This window comes from Tigriopus californicus, chromosome 8 (genome assembly GCF_007210705.1).
Source record: "Tigriopus californicus strain San Diego chromosome 8, Tcal_SD_v2.1, whole genome shotgun sequence".
NCBI lineage: Eukaryota > Metazoa > Arthropoda > Copepoda > Harpacticoida > Harpacticidae > Tigriopus > Tigriopus californicus.
Window position 1 is genome coordinate 9779001 of NC_081447.1, and position 17853 is coordinate 9796853.

The 17853-nt window shown below is 43.8% G+C and overlaps 1 protein-coding gene across 3 annotated transcripts; it reads right to left on the reverse strand.

Moving 5' to 3' along the window:
* Window positions 1–4121: 4121 nt before the first annotated feature.
* Window positions 4122–16191, reverse strand: LOC131885678 (myelin transcription factor 1-like protein). Of its 3 annotated transcripts, none has more exons than XM_059233795.1 (12): window positions 15924–16191; window positions 8949–9001; window positions 8081–8248; window positions 7598–7877; window positions 7201–7521; window positions 6948–7126; window positions 6613–6844; window positions 5856–5990; window positions 5618–5764; window positions 5478–5540; window positions 5025–5283; window positions 4122–4959 (listed from the first exon to the last, which is right to left on the reverse strand). In XM_059233795.1, the coding sequence occupies exons 2-12, from the start codon at window positions 8974–8976 to the stop codon at window positions 4633–4635; spliced, it is 2139 nt and encodes a 712-aa protein (XP_059089778.1). In that variant the 5' UTR covers window positions 8977–9001; window positions 15924–16191; the 3' UTR covers window positions 4122–4632. The 3 variants fall into 3 exon arrangements, with proteins under 3 accessions (XP_059089778.1, XP_059089779.1, XP_059089780.1); XM_059233797.1 differs by having other exon boundaries at window positions 4771–4939; XM_059233796.1 differs by lacking the exon at window positions 5856–5990.
* Between the last annotated feature and the right edge of the window lie 1662 nt (window positions 16192–17853).

The window sequence follows — 17853 nt, forward strand, 5'->3', positions numbered from 1 at the left end:
TGATCTATCTTCATTGCCTCGGTTCTCGTTTGTTGGATCACTCATTCGAAAGGAAAGAAAGAAGGACAATCTGGACAAAAAACGCTGATGCACAAGAAATGTGGGTGAGCATGGAACAATCGGCATCATCCACGCTATTCGGTTCGAGTTTTTATCCAGTTTCGCTCTTTCGGACCTGATGCCCGAGTGTGGATGCGTGGTTGCGTGGTTGCGTGCGTGGGCAATGGTTTCAATGCTGTTTCGTTGTACCATTGTGGTAGTGGGCAGTTGGACTGGGTCTTAGCATGGGCAGTGCAAATAAGGGTGGGTAAGAAAAGATCGAAGGAAAGAATGATGCCGTTTGTTCAAATAAGACTTTGCGCTTGAAGAAACACGGTGAATCAATGTTTTATGAGATAGACCAGGGATGAGATCACTATAAACTAAGACAATGGACCAAGTCCAGTCCAATTTCCTTGGGATCTTGATAGAAAGCAAAAGTTTCCTAGTTTCATATGCCGCACAACTCAGACGGGCCTTCTCACGTGGGGCTGCTTTGTTGGATTGTTGTGAATCGGGTATCGGCTCAGAGGGGTTCGACGAATTAGCTGAAAGTGGGCTTTGTTCTTTAATGGGAACTTTTAACAGGAAAAGCATTATTCAGCTTTCGTAAAAGCTCCTTCTGGCGCTAAAGGAGTGTCAATGGAGAAGGATTCTCGTGACACATTTCAATCAAAGTGCACAGTACAAATATCCGCTGGATTACAGGGACTCTTGTTTCTATTCTGACTTCTTCAATTTGCATCGAAAATCTTTCATACCCTATTCAAGCAATAGGGATTTGTTGGTTAATAATATTGATGGAGCTGTGAATGCATCCTCATACTCTAGCCATTGTGGATCCGTTCAATCCCTAAGGGCCAAACGACAACAATCCTACTACAAAGGCTTCTTCGCGATTCTAATGAAAATGCTGCTTCTCCCACCACCGCTGCTTCTATCGTGCCGTTCATAAGACTGTGCTCTACGATACCATGTATTCTACTAAGAAGGCACGAAGCCATGGCTGTTTTCTCTAACTCCCAAGCGAGAAGCCACGCCGAAGACACGAATTTGCATATTAATTGCCTGTAATTTTAAAGACTCGCTTGAGCTCGTCTTGCCTTTGAGGTGGAACCAAGACACCAGGGTTCCTAAGATCACTAGGGATTTAGTATGTTCCACAAAAGACTTGGGAATGGTCGGAACGGTTTTGGCTTGGAATGCATTATGGTTGGAAACACATTCCAATAAGATTAGATCGAGATGCTCAACAAAATTCAAGCCTTTTTCCTCATACAAAAAGTGTCCCTTCCATTAAAAAGGAGCCCTCGGCTTGCCACTCATTTTCTTTTTCGGGCGTAAAAGCTTTCTTTACTTTTCCCTTCGTTGATTTTACGACAAAAGGCGATATTGTCCCTTGAATTCCGCCAAGACCCTGCGACTCGTGCGGTGCCGTACTGAACTCGCGGGTAAAGAACAATGCGTTTGTGTGTACACTAAACAGTGAGCGTACACTCGTACACTTGGGTAGGACGGCGTCGACCAGCCTGAATGGACTGAGCCAAAGAGTAAAGAAACAAAAGGAAAAGGAGACTTCTTTTCCTTCTCCTCTTCGTCCAAATGGTCCGCCACCCAACTGGAACTTGGGACAGCCACGATGTCTTCAGTCTGTCTACCTTGGTGGGTGCACTTTCACCTAACCCGAAAGGGGTTATGGGCTAAAAAAGCACTTAAGACGGGAAAACCAGATGGTAAAAATCCTCTTGTCTGAATAAATAAGCTCTTACGGCCGTAGGCGTATTGCCTCCCATCTTCATTAACTCGTATAATAGCTCGAGACTCGAAAGAAGACAGACGAACTCGTAACTTCTTTTACAAAGCTATGGGTTTTTCGATTTACATTCCGAGTGAAACGGGGGAGATGCCCTGAAATGATCTATAGACCGGGATAGTGTTTCAACTATTTGGTGATGGATGATTCGTCTGGAATCCCGAGAGGCGTAATGTTCACCTTCATCATTCCATCACTTCCAATATTTTCCAATAACATTAGAGTCTGAGGACGGATATTAAAAGTTTCATGAATGCTGATCCTTCGCAAAGAATCAGTTCCTCCTTTGCTTAAAGAGTGAGCGAAGGTTGTTAATATCCAATATTCGGTTCTACTCTCTCCGGCTTTCGAGATGACTTTTCTGCGCCGAGAGAGGCCTGAAGGGAATTCTTTGAAAACATTTGTACCTCTTGAACCACTCCAAATTTCAATACGGATACTAATAGTCAATTTTGAATATGAAAAAACTCCCGAACTTCTCCCCACACGACTGTCACAGTGGGTTCGAGGGAAACTTTGCTCCTGATTTGACTGATGATTGACTTTTGAGAAGTGAGTGCGCTCGGAGGTGGGTAGGATGATTCAGTGCGGTGAACCCTTTTTCCACTCTTTCAATTTGGATCAATTTCATAGAGCATATCACTCATATAACATCAGAAGGACAGACGAACGGCCGAATGAACGCAACTTGGCTGTCTGGGCAGTCTGGGCATTCTGGGCACGACTACGGGTAGGTAATAGGGTACATATGAAATATATGACACGGATCAAGCGGATCTCTCATCCAGAGTCCTGGAAATGGATGATGTTGATTGACAGACTTGTGGAACAACTTTGACATTTCAATTCCGCAAAGTACCTGAGTGTGCCAGTCAAACTAAACCACGCTTCTCGGCCTCACTCGTTCCATGGGACAGAGCTTGTTGGCCATTGAGCCCACGTCCCACGTGGATGAGGAAGGAGAAAAAGTGGCAGATATGTCCCAATTCTCGAGGCTTCTCTGTCCTTCATGAGAAGAAGACGTGCTCCAAGTCTATTGCGCGGAACCCGTTCATTTCATGAGAATTGGATCCTTTTTCGACCGAGCTTTGGGAAGTGATTTAGCGGTTGGATAACCTCCTCCCTCTCCATCCATTCTTCTTCACCACCACCACCACCACCATCACCACCATGACTAGCTCAGCTAAAGCACTGGCTTTCAATGTAGGGGGGTTTGAGTGGACCCAAGCATAAGAGGCTCTTTGAGCGTGTGTGTATGCGTGCGAGAGGGACAAGAGGAAAGAAAAGGGGGAGAGAAAATCGAAGTGTACAATACTTCAGCTCGATCTAATAGATGATCAAGCAATCACTTTTCCCGCTCATTGAAGCCACTGATCAGGCCAATTGGCGTTGAATGGACCATGATGATGACATGAGGCTCGACTCACTTCAGACAGAATTGACTCCCATGTAAAGATATATCCTCGATGCAACACCACCACTTCAGACTGTACATATCATGGTACAAGATTTAGGTAGCTCCTTGACTTCCTTGAGTCATTGATGTTCTTTGTAAACATAAGTTATAACATATTTGGTGAGATGGCTTTTCATTACGCACTACCTTGACAATGCATTGGTTAGGCTTCAAAACTTTGGCAAAATTTTGTCACTTCCATGGTGCAAAATCAAGAGCGATGCATTTGCCCACCAAACCAAGACGTCCATGACCTCGAAAGCCTTTCAATTGGATGGTCAAATGGATGAAAATGCAGAGAAATATTTGGGGCGTCCCAGTGCACAGAGTCGAAAAAAAAATCAGAAGAAAATGGCGTACTTTGAGCTTCCAATTGACCCTGATCTTGGCTTGGGAACCTCAAAACAGGAGAGTAGTTGGTACCACTTTATTTGTGAAACAGATTTATTTGTTTGCCTCAACCATTCCCTCCCCACTCGTTCGTTTTCTAAGGCTGGTCAGGCATTGAAACAGGGCAAGGAGGACCAAAGGCAGGAGAGGATGGTAGAGGATGAAGATTTTCAAGACATTGACCTCCCAGACTCGCCCTTAACTACCTTTTTGTCTACTTAATTATTTAGCTTCCTAGCTCTTTCCATTTGGATCAAGCTTGGGGGTAGTTGGAGAATGGCTAACCACTAACCACCACCTAGCATCCCTTTTTGAGTTTGGAATTAGTACCTCGAGTCACTGAGAATGTTAAGGTTGTTCCAAACTGTACCCAATCGTACGTAAGCAAGCACGCACACATGCACAGACCCAAGAAACAGCAAATGAAAGTGTGCAAGTTTTATTTTCTTTTTTTGACTGGAACTGCAATGGTGTTGGATGGTTACAATTAGTAAATGGTCAACGAACAGGGTGCGACGTATTGATTGACATTTTAGTATTAGACTAGAATCGGCATAACGAATCAATGAGACTGCGAACAACAATAATAATAATAATAATGATGATGATGAGAATGATAATAAAAGTGAAGGAGATTGACGAGAAGTCAGAGGTTCATCACATGAGCAAAGAGCAAGTCGGTTATAAATTAGGATAGATTGTGGGAGCAAAAAGAGAACAAAATTTGACCGTATTTTGAATGATTCGGTCCGGATGTTTCGGAGCCTACCCTGAACATGTTTTGTTAATGACGAATGCTGTGGTAGGTTTTGAATGAGAGTTCTGACAAAAAGGCGTTTAGGGGGACTAGAAAACGTAAAGAGTTGGTTGGTTGGTTGGTTGGTTGGTTGTTGAGGTTGACTAACGATTTTCTTTGCAATATGGCGCACCTAGTCTAAATCCTCGATGAGAGTGGGTTAAATCCATGAAGAGCACCCTTCACCACTGAATTGTAGACAGAGGGATGGCTAGCGTTGGTGTTCATACACTTGGACATCTGATGGTTGGATTCGGGATCCTGTCCTTGGTGGGCGTCACCGCAAATGGTTTGCAATTTAGACAAGTAGTTGTCCAAATGGCCTTGGCCTCCGGAATGAACTAGATCAGATTCATTGGGCATCCTCACTTGGCCAATGATAGATGAAATCACATTTGTTCGTAGATTCTCGAAGTAGTTATTAAGGTGCTTGTTGGCACTCTTGCTGGAATAGTTAGGGGTTTCCTGTGTAAGTAGGAGAAGTAGGTGAGAGCTCGATCCTGATAGGTTGGTCCACAGTCCCTTCTTACCTTCTCAAGCGGATCAGTCTCCATGTCAGTGATGTCCGACGACAATTTGGTGCCTTTCTTCTCGACGCTGTCTAACGGCAGCAATTCTGAGTGTCCGTTTCCGTAACCAAAGGAGCTCGATAAACGGGCCGAGAAGTTAGACGGCAGGCTGGCCACAGAGTTCACTGAATTGTTGTAGCTCATGGCCGTCACGGCCGTGGCTGAGATCTCGTAGCCTTTGCCACCCTTCACCTTATTGGCCAAAGGACAACCGGATGCGCTGAAATGGGATATTTCTTTTTATTTATAGCTCACAACCTACGTATGTGTACTGCGCAAGGAGAGACGAACGTGAGCCATTTCGATCGAAAAGAACTTCAATCAATAATGTCCTCGTTCTGTCTTCCCTCGTTTTCAAGAAGAATAATCAAAGCACTTTACCACATCAAAGTATTTGAAAAGAACTTGTCATACCTCCGATGTGAAAGGAATTTGCCAGTCGAATGGCCTGAACCATCGCATCCTGGAATCGGACACCTAAAAAATGACCCAGACAATGAGTATTGAGGCCTAGAGAGGTGGATTATAAGCATCCAAGTACGATTTGAACCAACCTTAAAGGCTCTGCTTCGGTCCCGTCTTTCGGACGACTCTTGGGCTTGTTGGCTCTAGGACACCCTGATAGGCTGCGGTGGGAGGAGTAGTTCCCCGTGGCGTGTCCACTACCATCACAACCAGGTGTGGGACACTTGAGCTCTTGGCTGAAACATGAATTGAGAACTCGTTGAAGAACGCGATCGCGAACGAACGATGGATCGATGAGGACAGGCCACGAGTTGGATCCATTATTACCTTCGGGGTACAATGAATGATCCAGTCAAGTGTGCCATTGAGAAAGTGCTCGGGGAGGGACTGTCGTCTTTGTCTTTGGCGGAAGGGGACTTTGCTGGTGCCAATGAATCCAAACGATTGCAGCTTGACTCTGACCTGCAACAGTTTGTCTTTTGAAAAGTCTGAAACCTCAAGTTTTCCGACTAGAACTTAGGCAAAGGGAATTTCTTTTAAAACTGAAAGTTTTTAGTTTAGTACTACTTTTGCAAGGTCGAGGGTAGAACCCGTTTCACAACCGGTCGACACTGACAGCCAGAGAATAAGCCGCCAAAGCCGCCGTAGCCGCCGCTCCCCCGGAAAATGTGCTGCCGCCATTGTTAGGGTACTTTTAGTCTAGTTCGACCAGAGATTACGTGCCTAGCTGGTTCGTACGAGCTAGTACAAGCCAATGGATCCAGAAGCTCAAGTTTAAAATGACGCCCTACAATAACTATGAGTCATCAAGGATCCCAAAGTTTTGTCCAAACTTTCAAAGACAATCATTTGCGTAGAAGATCCAGTTAGTCCCCGCCGCCAAAAGTTACGAAGCAAAATGTTCGAGAGTAGCAACTCTTGCAATCGCCAGACGGCCGCTCCGACCCGCCCTTTTTGCCGCCCCATCGCAAACTTCTTCGGAGAAGGTTCCCAAACTTTTGCTTCTTTTGAAGAACTTCCCAACTTTGATAGTCCCGACAATTTTTGGTATTCCTGGGAATAAGTATCGTTTCTCACGACTTACCGGAGATCGCTTTTCAGGGATAGTCCGTCACCCACGGACGATATCCCGTTGGCAGCTGAAGCCGACAATGAGGATCCCAATCCATAGTGACCCAATGGATCTTGGCTGTAGGATGACACTGACGACGCAAAAGCGCTGGATGGGTAAGTTAGGCAATTGTAGGGATTTTGGTTGTAAGCATGGTAACCACTTGAGGCGTAGCCACCCATATTGTAAGGCAGAGATGCATAACCTGATCCAATAGATGAATATGATTATCGTCAAAATATTGGGTACATCACCCCCTCATTAAGGACATGGACTCGTTCATGTACAGTCAATCTCGTCTCCCTCACCATTTGTTCTATAACGTGCTAGGCTTTCGTCAACGCTCTCTGTTGTGGAGTCAAAACCTAGCCCTTGATTGCTCGAGAAATCCACCGGTTCAGTTTGCTCCAATTTAGTTTTCTTGCTTGAGCCACTTAAGTTGGACTGGGAATTATTGACAGAGTTCTCACAGGCCGTGAGAGAGTTCCTAGATTAAAACGACAAACATTAGCATACATGTATGCAGTGGATACAAAAAACAGTCCTGATGTTACTGCTTACCCCAAAGGAGCGAGCGAGCCACCCGGTCGGGTCAGGTCCAGAATTTGTGGGCTAGGGGTGGCATTTCCACCCCCTTCATTTCCATTCCGAGGCATCGAGGAGTCGCCAGTGGCTAATGAAGTCGATCCAGTGGCATATCCATTCGACGCCCCACTCAAAAGGTATTGTGAGCTAGTGTCCGTGGAGACTGATAAATCTAGACTGGTCGGGGCCACTGACGGCGAACTCCCGGGTCCAGGACTCTTGACAGAGAGGTTTATTGCTGAATGAGGTACGAATGCTCTGGGTCCAGTGTCGTAAGTTCCCGTGTACATGGATCGACTGTGAGAAAATGGATCGGGTTGGCGAAAGAGTGAGCTATAAAAATATCCGAGTCCAATTGATTTCAACGTCTTACCTATCATACGGGCTGAACTGCGATGGGATGCCACCATAAGATGGAACCATGGCCCCACCGCCTGTGGCAGAGCTGGCACCAAAAGGGCTCATGTATTGGGACTGCACGTAGGTTGGGTATGAGGTGGGGGTGTAATTGGGTTGATAATCGCCGGAACCATAGCTGCTAGCCCCGGGTACGGTCACACGGGACATCTCCGTGTTGCCGGAGGTGCATCCCAATTCTTCGTAGACCTTGCCCGTGGCTGAGTCGTACTTGACATTTTGCTTCATCGATTTATCTGTAGGGAGAGGCTCAAGTTCAGATCGCAATCGCACAACTTCACATTGGAGCTGTTTTAAATTTAGTCAAGAGAGAAGCGTAATTATTGTTGCAGTCATAAAGCAACCTTCTTGGGCAATATTAATGCAGTTTTGAAAAAGGCTTCGAAGATGAAATGATGTTAAGTGAAAGGATATATGTACATTTCAAAGGTTTGCGTACCTGATGACGAGGACTCTTTGGCGGAACCGGCTGAGGTGTACTCCTCATTCTTGTCTCCAAATAAGCAGTCGTTGTTGTTGGTTTGCATTTTGTCTGAACCATGGCCCATATCCGAGTAACTGGGAGTGCCTTTGTTCCAAGGATTCAAATAGGACTGACTAGCCAAATCTGGAACGGATTGAAATTCAAATCTTTTTAGGCCACAACTAATATGTTTCAGATCAACCTCCCAATGCTACTTCTCCCTTCAATGCAAATGCTGAGCATCAGTCTGGCCAGGAGGAAGAGCGTCTGCCATGGTGGAAGCAACTTGGTAAGTTTGATCAGTAGGTCAAATTCTTTCCTAATGAAAGTTTGTCCATAGCGAAAAGTTATTCGGCTGCTCTTTATATTGCAGTACTACGACAACTTCTACTATTCTTGTTGTTGTTTTTCGAATGCAGTTTCGAGCAGGTCTGGGGAATTTCTCAATGGATGATAAGCGAGTTTTATTTCCCTAAAAGCTGTCCCCACTTAAACATTGAAACCCTCGGTGGATGGTGCAGTATGGTAGTGGACTTTACTAATGTCGATGGAACAACTTTATGGAATGATATATCCTCGAAGTAAAAACTTATTTGCATCAGCCTTTCTTCACCAAGGTTGAGGAGAAAGAGGCAAAGAAGAAGAAGAAGAAAGAAGAGAAACAAAGTTTGATTCCAAGAACTTAAGAACAACCAGGAAAAAGAGAAGAGGAAGAACTTGGACCCCAAGACTGCGAGCAAAGTTCCATGACAAGTTTTCAAGTTCAAGGAAGAGTTGTCAAGGTCCCTCTTCTCATTGGATCATTTGACCAAATGAGTGTATGACATTGCCAAACGATGCCTACCTGTGGAATGTTGAGCGAGGAGAGCCATGGCGTGATCGAAGTCAAAATCTCACCTGCAACGAAAGGAACAATCCCTATTGGTTAATGTCTCATGTCATAGGAATAAATACAAGGATGCGCATTACGTAGATCACTCGATCGATAGATGGATAAACAGAGGGACGAACTCTGTCGAGGACATAATTAAGATTTTCATCACGCGTAGGTTTTTCTTTCAGAGGCAAATTCAAGATTAGCAGCTGAGACACACCCAACCACCCACCCACCTACCCAACCACCCAACCATTCGTTCATCCATCGAGAAGGGATGACGGGAAACAACAAGGGTTGAGGAATTCCCCTTCTTCCTTTTTGCATTATGAGAGAAGGGCATTTTTACAGTCTCAAGAGAGCACGAGAAGGGACCGTTCAACGGAGAGAGACGACAGACTGCAGACCAGAGACTCAGCGACGAGATAGACGACGGATCACTTTGGTCCAAGTGTGGACACCAAAGATGTGAAATAAACCAATGCCAAATCGTCATCAATGACAACTACGATGGTCTGGTTTCACCCAAGTACGCAAATTCTCAATGGATATGTCTTATCATAGATGGCAATTATTTGGGAAGACGTGATAATGCGAAATCCAATAAAGCTACATTGAAAGTTACTCCTCATGAGCTGGTTCACATCTATGATTTGAGTTTCCAAATGAGGCAGGCAGTCAGTGTTGTCTCAAGTTGCAGACAAGAAATTTGTTTTTAATTCCTCAGTGGACGAAGCTAAACGAAAGTAGTTGGGAGCTACTCAAGGATAAAAAAGTAGCAGAGGGAAATGGAGGGGGACAGCAACAACAACAACAACAACAACAACAACAACAACAACTGGTATAAAGGTCTACTCGCTAAGAACAGTTTAAACAATTTGGATTCAAGATAGGCTCTTGAGTTAAGTGAAATGATGATAGTACTTGCAGCAGTAAATTTGGTCAACCCGCGTTTGGCTTCTGATCTGGCACTGGGGAAGTTTGTAAAAGTTCGATTGGTTAGAGGCAGTTCTTCTCCTCATTTCAAACTCTAAAATCCGCCAAAAAATGGTTGGTGGTATGGATGGTCCTCGAGGTGGGGACACTTGGTGATGTAGGGGTGGAAGGAGTAGGTAAGCAAGCTGTAGCCACATTTGCATCGAACTCCAGAGGAAAGGGACTTTTCCTTGAGTCTGCTTAAGCTGGCTACCACTCAATCAAAATTTCGCCTGTCCCTCGCCTCTAATTTTTCAGGGAGATCCCTCCCCCTGTCCCCAGCGTGCGTTCCTCATCGCTCTATAGCTCTTAGAATGCAATCAAGATTAAATTCTTGAGATTGTTCTATTGGCGAGAATGAAGTTGTGAATAAGGAACATCATCAGCATTATGAACAACAACGAGACAGGGACAAGTTCACCGGAACTATTCGGTTTACAGACCAGGCTGTCCGCTCCTTGTTGCTCCGTTTTCCAAACAATATTTTCCATATCACACGATGCTCGTAGTCGGACCAAGCTTAGCTAGGATCGCGACCAGCCTTTCGCCATGAACCTTAAAGTGGTAATCAAATTATGCAGAGTCTGAGGCTCTCACCGCTCGAGGGACAATTGCCTTAAGGTCATTATGGGTGCTTTGGGTGAGGAGATGTTCCAGATAGATGGTCTAAATCTAGATCTGGATCCTCGCCTCGGCACACAGAAGGCGCCAATGAAATGAATTGCCTCAGGACCAGAAAAACGCCTCCTTCTTCCTCTTCCATCTACTGCACATCTAACCATCCCATCTCAGACAGGCGACTTTGAGAAGTGCCAGCTTGCCAGAGAAGGGGTCTCTGGCACAATTAGCCTGTTTAATATTCAAGACGAGCCCCCTGGAACCGCGAACAAGATATTAGATGGAGAATGAGAAGGAAAATGAGTTGAGTGGGACTCATATCAAATACCCATCCCTTTATTTCGCTCAAACTCCTACGCACACTGCGAAGAAAAACAGGAACAACCACAAAGGAACGCTTTATGCATTGATGTGACAAGTATGAAAATATTGCTCATTGGGCCGACTCTGATAGAACGTGTGAAAGTGTGACCAGACCATGGTATAAGAACTTGGACAAGGTTTGATGGGTCTTCAGCGAGCTTCGACATTCAGCCATCGCAAGGCACAAATTTTTTAGAACAGACGTACGAAAAAGATAGAAGTGTTCCATCTCTGTCTCAAATATGTCCCAAAGGAGAACTCAAATTTTAATGCCAAAGTTGTAGGTCTTAAATATTCACCCCCCGATTTTTAAACCCAAGTTGAAAGAGGTTTACATGAAAAAAGAAAGTGAACTTCCCGAAAATATTGAGTGCGCTAATACAGACAGAGAGAGAAAGAGCCAAAAGAGACATAGATTGTGCCTGCTCATAAAACGTTTGTTATCTAGATATGCACCACAAGGTTACTACCAACAAGGGACCGAGATGTGGTCCACTTTTTATTCCCATTTCTCCTCTGAAGTGTGATCAAATCGAAGAGAGCTCGTGCACCACGAGAGATAGGTCATGAAAAAGAGAGAAAGGGAGTACACTAGGTAAGTAATGCACTACAATTCAAGCCTCACTTCATCGGGACTGCCATCACAGAGGTCTCACTCACTCGCAACCACTTTTTATGAACTGCCAATGAGAATGAAAGGGAAATTCTCATTTTCTCCTCAATCACGGATGGATTTGTGCGCAAAAAACCACCTTTATTGCGTTGGAAAGCGACAAAAACTCCCCAAGGGGAATATTTTTTCCCTTCAGGAGGACGTGATATGATTTATGTAATTTGTCTGGTGGCAGGCCTTTGGACTTTACAAAACCGTCATCATGGGATGAGATTAGACAAAAAGTGTGGGCAGCCGCAAAAAATGTCTTTGGTCGTCTGTTGGATCCCGAGAGGTTTCACGACCAAAGACGAAAGAAGGGTGGAAACAACAACTGGAACTGGAACTTGTTTGTTCCTCAAGGGGAGAGAAACGAGGGAGACAGAAACCGAGAGACCGAAAAAGAAGCAAGACCCAGAAGGGACGTACGTACAGATAGAGGCTGAAATGACACAATTGCCTGCTAATTCCCCTCATCACCAGCCAAAGAATATTTCTTTTTCTTTTCCTGGTTTTCTTTCGTTGTTCGTTCAAAAGCTTCGCCTGTCAGCCACATTCAGCAACCATCCCAAAAGGGTGACTGGATGGCTGATTTGGGGATATTTTGCCATTTTGACATTCCTGCTTATCTTGGAAATACTGTTCGTTCCTTCGTTTGCTCACTCACTGAGGAGATGGGAAGGAATGGCGGGATGATGGGATGCGAAGATCTCCAATTCACTCTCAAAGACCATCAAACATTTACGACAACAATTCCCAATTGGGGGATTCAAAAATTTCATAGTTCGCCTCTTGGTTCGCTCGTAAAGTCCAAAGAGGCTGTTCGTGCACATGTTTATGCGCCGGGTTTGAAGACCTAAGCCAAACGAGGTCAATTTAAAAGCCTATAAAGCAACAGTTCCAATCCTCGTCCAGGATCATTGAGGCAGTCCACCCGAAAACCACCGAGTTGCCAATAACTGCATGGGATCCAAATGGATCGCTTCAGTAACTCAGAATCGTACCATTGGAATATGAAATCGAGATCAAAATGCTTTCCCATAGTTTCTTGTTCCAATGAGTCTTTTGGCTTCAGTGGTTTTGGCTTAGGACAACTCCCCTTTTTTGAATGCGTGGTTTTGATCTAACGTGACACTTGAATTTGAACATGCTAGACATGCAAGATTGTGCACCACAAGAGCTCTGCCATACTTTGTTTCCAGCGGGAGAAGCACTTGCCACCAATTTTTGGTGCGAACCCTTAATTCGTGTACCACAAAAAAGACCAGGGTTTGTAAGTAGTCTGGTGAACGGCAATACGCGTATACCTACAGTACTTAGAAGCCACTTTACCTGGCTCAGGGGCAGATGTTTTTTCCCCTCTAAAATGTCCACCTCAATTACAACCACACTCTTGAATCCCATAATCAATGCTAGATTGGACTCTGTTTAAGCCTTGCTGGTTTGGGTCAGCATGATTATTCGAAAAAAAAACATATTGGACAACCAGAATACTTGAACGTTTTGGACGCAATCTTCCCGTTGTACCAGTCAAGGTGAGTACTGAATAAGATTCTCTTTTGGTGGCAAAAACCGTCGAAATGAGACCTAATCCATCACTCTGTCATGAACATCACACCTTCTGAAATTCGGTGATGATTAATCAATTAATCTCGTGACACTTCCAAGTCCTTGGAGACTAATTAACTTGAACCACAACTGCAGTATGTACACATATTTAGAAGGGTGCGAGTATTTGCACGAAACTGTTTGATGATGAGTTTTGAATGTTTGATTATAGTGTTTGTATACTATGTGCAGTACGTACATGTACTGAATGAAGGCATATTTTCATGGAGGATCTCTGCAAACATTGAATGTTAGTGTCGCTTACTAGAGCTTGAATAAATCATTGGATTAATGCCATGTTTCATTTTCACATATTTTGTAATGACCACCCCTTCGTTTGGGCTGTCGGAACAATTCCCCACACAGAACCTGTCGTGCAAAATACTGTACAAGCAACAACGACGCATGATCCTATTAAAAAAGCCAGGGTCAGGCAAAAGGAAGGCCGAAATTCATGCAAACACTCCGAGGAGTTCAAACAAAGGTGTAAAAGCTGACAAAAAATATATTTGTTTGATTGAACCATGCGATATCCAAAGACATGTGAGGAGATAATAACTAAAGTGTCCGTCCGCCAGTCCGGTCCAGAAAAAAGCTATCTGAATGAATACTAAAATTACTCTTCAAACTTTTTCTTTCTCCACAGTTCCTATAATTGGCTTGGAAAGTTGGATTGGATGTCTTCAGAGCAACCTTTTTGTGTGAGCATTTAAATATACAATCACGGCACACAATTTCTTAGGAAATGTTTCTGATGGATATTTTATACTATCGACCCAAGTGGAGGCGTTCTTTTCTTCCACACGATGATGAAGACGGATCCTTTGTTTGAAAGGGGATTAAAACTATCTAAGTTTGCCCACTCCTACTACTCAGCATTGCGATGCGGATTCAATTTGTATTCCTCCCTTGATGTGCTACTGAAAGGTAATAGAATCCTCTTCAACTTACGTGATCTGAATAATAATTCATTGTCCCAAATTCAATTCTTTCTGGTCTCTTCACGTCCCTTCTCTCCAACCGTGGAATTGCTCGTCAGACAGACAAACCTTCAGAAGAAAGGGATGCCTAAATTGGCATCATTTTCACACGTTAGCTTAGATTTTCCCCTTCCCGCAATCATGATCAAGCCCGAGCCAAAACAACAACAACAACAACAACAACGGGAGCAATGCAAATCACAAACACCAAATTCCCCTCCGAGTCTGGGCTCCAGCACAGGTGAGAAATTCTCCCCTTCCCTTCAACCACCCATTCATTCATCCAACCAACCAACTAACCATCCATCCATCCATCCATCCATCCATGTATTCCCGCCACTTCCTGCTTTTGTGATCGCTATTATGGTGCTTGACGCACTCTCACTCTCGACAATCAGAGAGTCAAGAGTGAATAAGGCTCGAGGCTGGTGGCATCGGCGGGTGACTTTTTGATTGGGTCGCATGTTAGGGAATTCGGTGCATGCTTCAAAGCATCAGGGAGGCACGTTTTACCACAATTTAATTCAACCCTAGTGGCCAGATCCATCCCGGATATTAGGTTAAGAAAAGGGAGTCCCTTGATTGGGACGCTTCTCTCTCTCCTATGACAGAAAACATGGCATTGGGCAACAAATCGGAAGCATTTCTCATTATGAGAGACGGACCCGTTAACAGAAAGAAGAGCTAGAGTGTACGTGTCGTTGACAAGATTTAGTGTGTGCCCTCTAGTTAACAATTATTATTGCTCGCCCCCACTCGAGCAATTGACCGGTCCATATTTTCCCACCCTTCGGAGAGAATTTATGGCCTTAGGGAGACAAACTTGGTCCTCACACCCGAAATGAGTGAGAAAAGAGCCATTTCACGGGAAGAGGGGAGGGGGCATACCATCACAGTGCGTGGTGCACACACAATAGAACAATATACAATTGGCGCTCTAGCCTGAGCCACGTGCTATGGGAGCTGATAGAATTACTGCTCGTAGAGCTTCTCGTGCTCGATTGATTTGTAGGTATCGGATAATTAGCCCCTTTTGCGCTCGCTCAAATGTATCTATCTCTCTGAACGTGCATTGAAGGGAGGGATGAATCCCCTCGAACCCCAAGTGCTCGCTACACATTGCTTGATTTGGGACTGGAATACCACTTTCAAAAGCACAATGAGAACGGCCAAGGCCCTACTAATGGCAAGTCCATAAATCAGGGACAAGGGTTCAATCCTTGTGTAAAGTGTAGTTGGTGGACAGGGAAGCTCCAGTTGGAGAGATCCTCTAACAGAAGAATCAAGAACGGCCGAATGTAATAGTGTACTTTGGAGCTAAGAGCAAAGTTGTGATTGATAGCTTGCAATTAAGCAAACATCTTTGAGTTGTCTTTATTAGTCGAAGTCACTCAATCATCTTGATTTCCTTGTATCTAATGAGCGACTTCAGTCTAGTGTTTGAAGGCTATTTGTGAAATAGAGTCCCAATCATGAGGGGTTGGTGTGAGATTTTCATACCACCAATGTTGATGCAAATCCAAATGATTAATCTAGGGTTAGACAATCAATGCTGATTTCGATTTAAAATTCAAGAGTAATTGAGCTTATCGCAGGTGATTTATTTACTGCCGATGAGTGAACCAATGAAATTGGTTTGTCATCGAATTGCGACTCTCAATCAAGTTAGAATACGATGAAATTGGACCCGATAAGCCATTAACCGCCTGCCAAGTTCTTTGGTATTGAAAATCAATCGTTGGAACTTACCAGAATAACAGGAGAAGAATGTCAAACGTATTTTCACTTATGCATGCACTCAAACAACTTGCAATACATTGATTATTGTCCATCTACGAGCCGTAAACAAATTCAGCTGTGTCCCACACCAGCTCACTGTTCCAATGGAGGAATGGACTCTTTGGTTTTCCGTCTGGAACAAAAAGGCCTCCGTCGTCGTTCCAAGTGGATCCGGGCGGCAACACCCAAAGGGCCCTCGCGGCTCCATTCGCCCTTTCGAAAGCGCGCCGCCGACTCGCAGATCCCGACGAGGCGCAGCCAGTGACCGAAGGGAGATTTTCTAGAGACTCGGGGCTGACGCCGGCAAATGCGTCGAGGAAATATTCGGCCAAATTGTGCAACGGAACTTTGAGAAGTTTCACCCGGATGGAAACTTTGAGGAAGTTTGAGGGACAAACTTTGCTCCTTGAGAACGACGTGGAATTGCCTAGGCAGACTTTCTGGAAAGGGGTCAGAAACTCGAGAAAAAAATGTCAAAAAAGTAATTATCAAAACTTTCGAGACGAAGAATTTTCAAGTTTATGGGATGAGCGATATGCAGGCAGGCTCATTTTTGGCTTCTAGTTTCATGCCAAGTGACTTTCTGATCAGTGCAATAAAAATACTTCTTTTAACACCTCCAATCCTCAAAAGGTTATCACAAAAGGTGGACGACATGTTCGTATATGAAACCCTTATGGGGTGGAAAGCGTTCACAATATCATCGAAGAGCAAGAGATAAAGTAAAAAAAACTGTGCAACTGCGTTGAAATCAATTTAGCATTTAGCGGTCGAATGTGCGGACACATTGCTGTGAATGTTGAACTTTAGTAACATAAAGCTTTGAATCGCCGATATTCACTAATATCAATTCTATTTGCCACCACAATTCAAAAGTAACCGTTCAATCGTGTCTCATTTCAGCCTTTAGCATTTTTTCCTCTATTGAGGTATCTAATAGATCAGATCTTAAAGCAATTTGAGTTGCTTTTCCAGCAGTACAAAATTTGAAGCTGTATTTTCAATTGATTTCTAAAAGACGCTAAGTCTGGGGACTTGGCCGAAATGATTTGGAACATTCTTGGGCCTGCGAAAAAAACATGAATAAAAGCTCTACTATACGTATCTTGCTGGCAGATTCTCTATTACCAGTTTGTTCTGAAAGATGGTTTTAAAAATCTGTCGTTTCAAAACAACTAGTTTTGCTCGGGTGCCAAAATAATCATATCACTTATTATATCATTGCAGATCTAAAGATTTTCCAATACTATGTTCAACTCTGAAACTAACAATTGCATTGGCCCTTAAAAGTTTTGAAGTTACATCTACAAGTTGTTGTTTTTAATGCCCAAATATTTCTACACAATATAATGCCTATTTTTTTGTTGATAGGGATGAGGGCTGCATACTACTACGGAGAAAATTCAATGTTTTTTTTATTTTTTTAGTATCCATTGAATCAAATAAGAATATAATTCCTAGATGTACTATGGAAATGACAAGTCATAGTTGAGCAACGAGCTGGATCAAACTGCAAACTCTCGACCTTTCTTTGAACTCTTTAGATTTGAGGTATTTTCATCTTTACAATGACCCACTAACAAACTAGACTTGCTAAACCTGGCTAGTCATCTACTGTGGGGCTAATCTGGATACATAGCCGGCTAAATGAACCAAAACCCTTGCCTTGATATCTAACCCAGGCTACAAAATAACACATTCGTCCATATTCGTGAATTTTCCGTCCAGTTTGGACTTGTGTGTCAACCTCTAGCAACTATCCCTCTGGTTGCCATATGATAAATTCATCCGATAGTCAGAACTCAGCAGGTCTCTTTGAATTAAGTAATTTATATCTCTTTAAGATACTAATCGATGATTCACTTGCATTATTCAGGATACCATCATAAACATTATAAAG

What these genes read in the sequence shown, in the direction of transcription:
- LOC131885678 (XM_059233795.1), bottom strand. Translation starts at nt 8,976, where the DNA reads ATGGCTCTCCTCGCTCAACATTCCACAG. An exon ending in GGCTCGCTCGCTCCTTTGGG is followed by an intron (nt 7,127 to 7,200) that starts GTAAGCAGTAAC and finishes GTTTTAATCTAG; the next exon opens with GAACTCTCTCACGGCCTGTG. An exon ending in AGACTGATCCGCTTGAGAAG is followed by an intron (nt 4,960 to 5,024) that starts GTAAGAAGGGAC and finishes CTACTTACACAG; the next exon opens with GAAACCCCTAACTATTCCAG.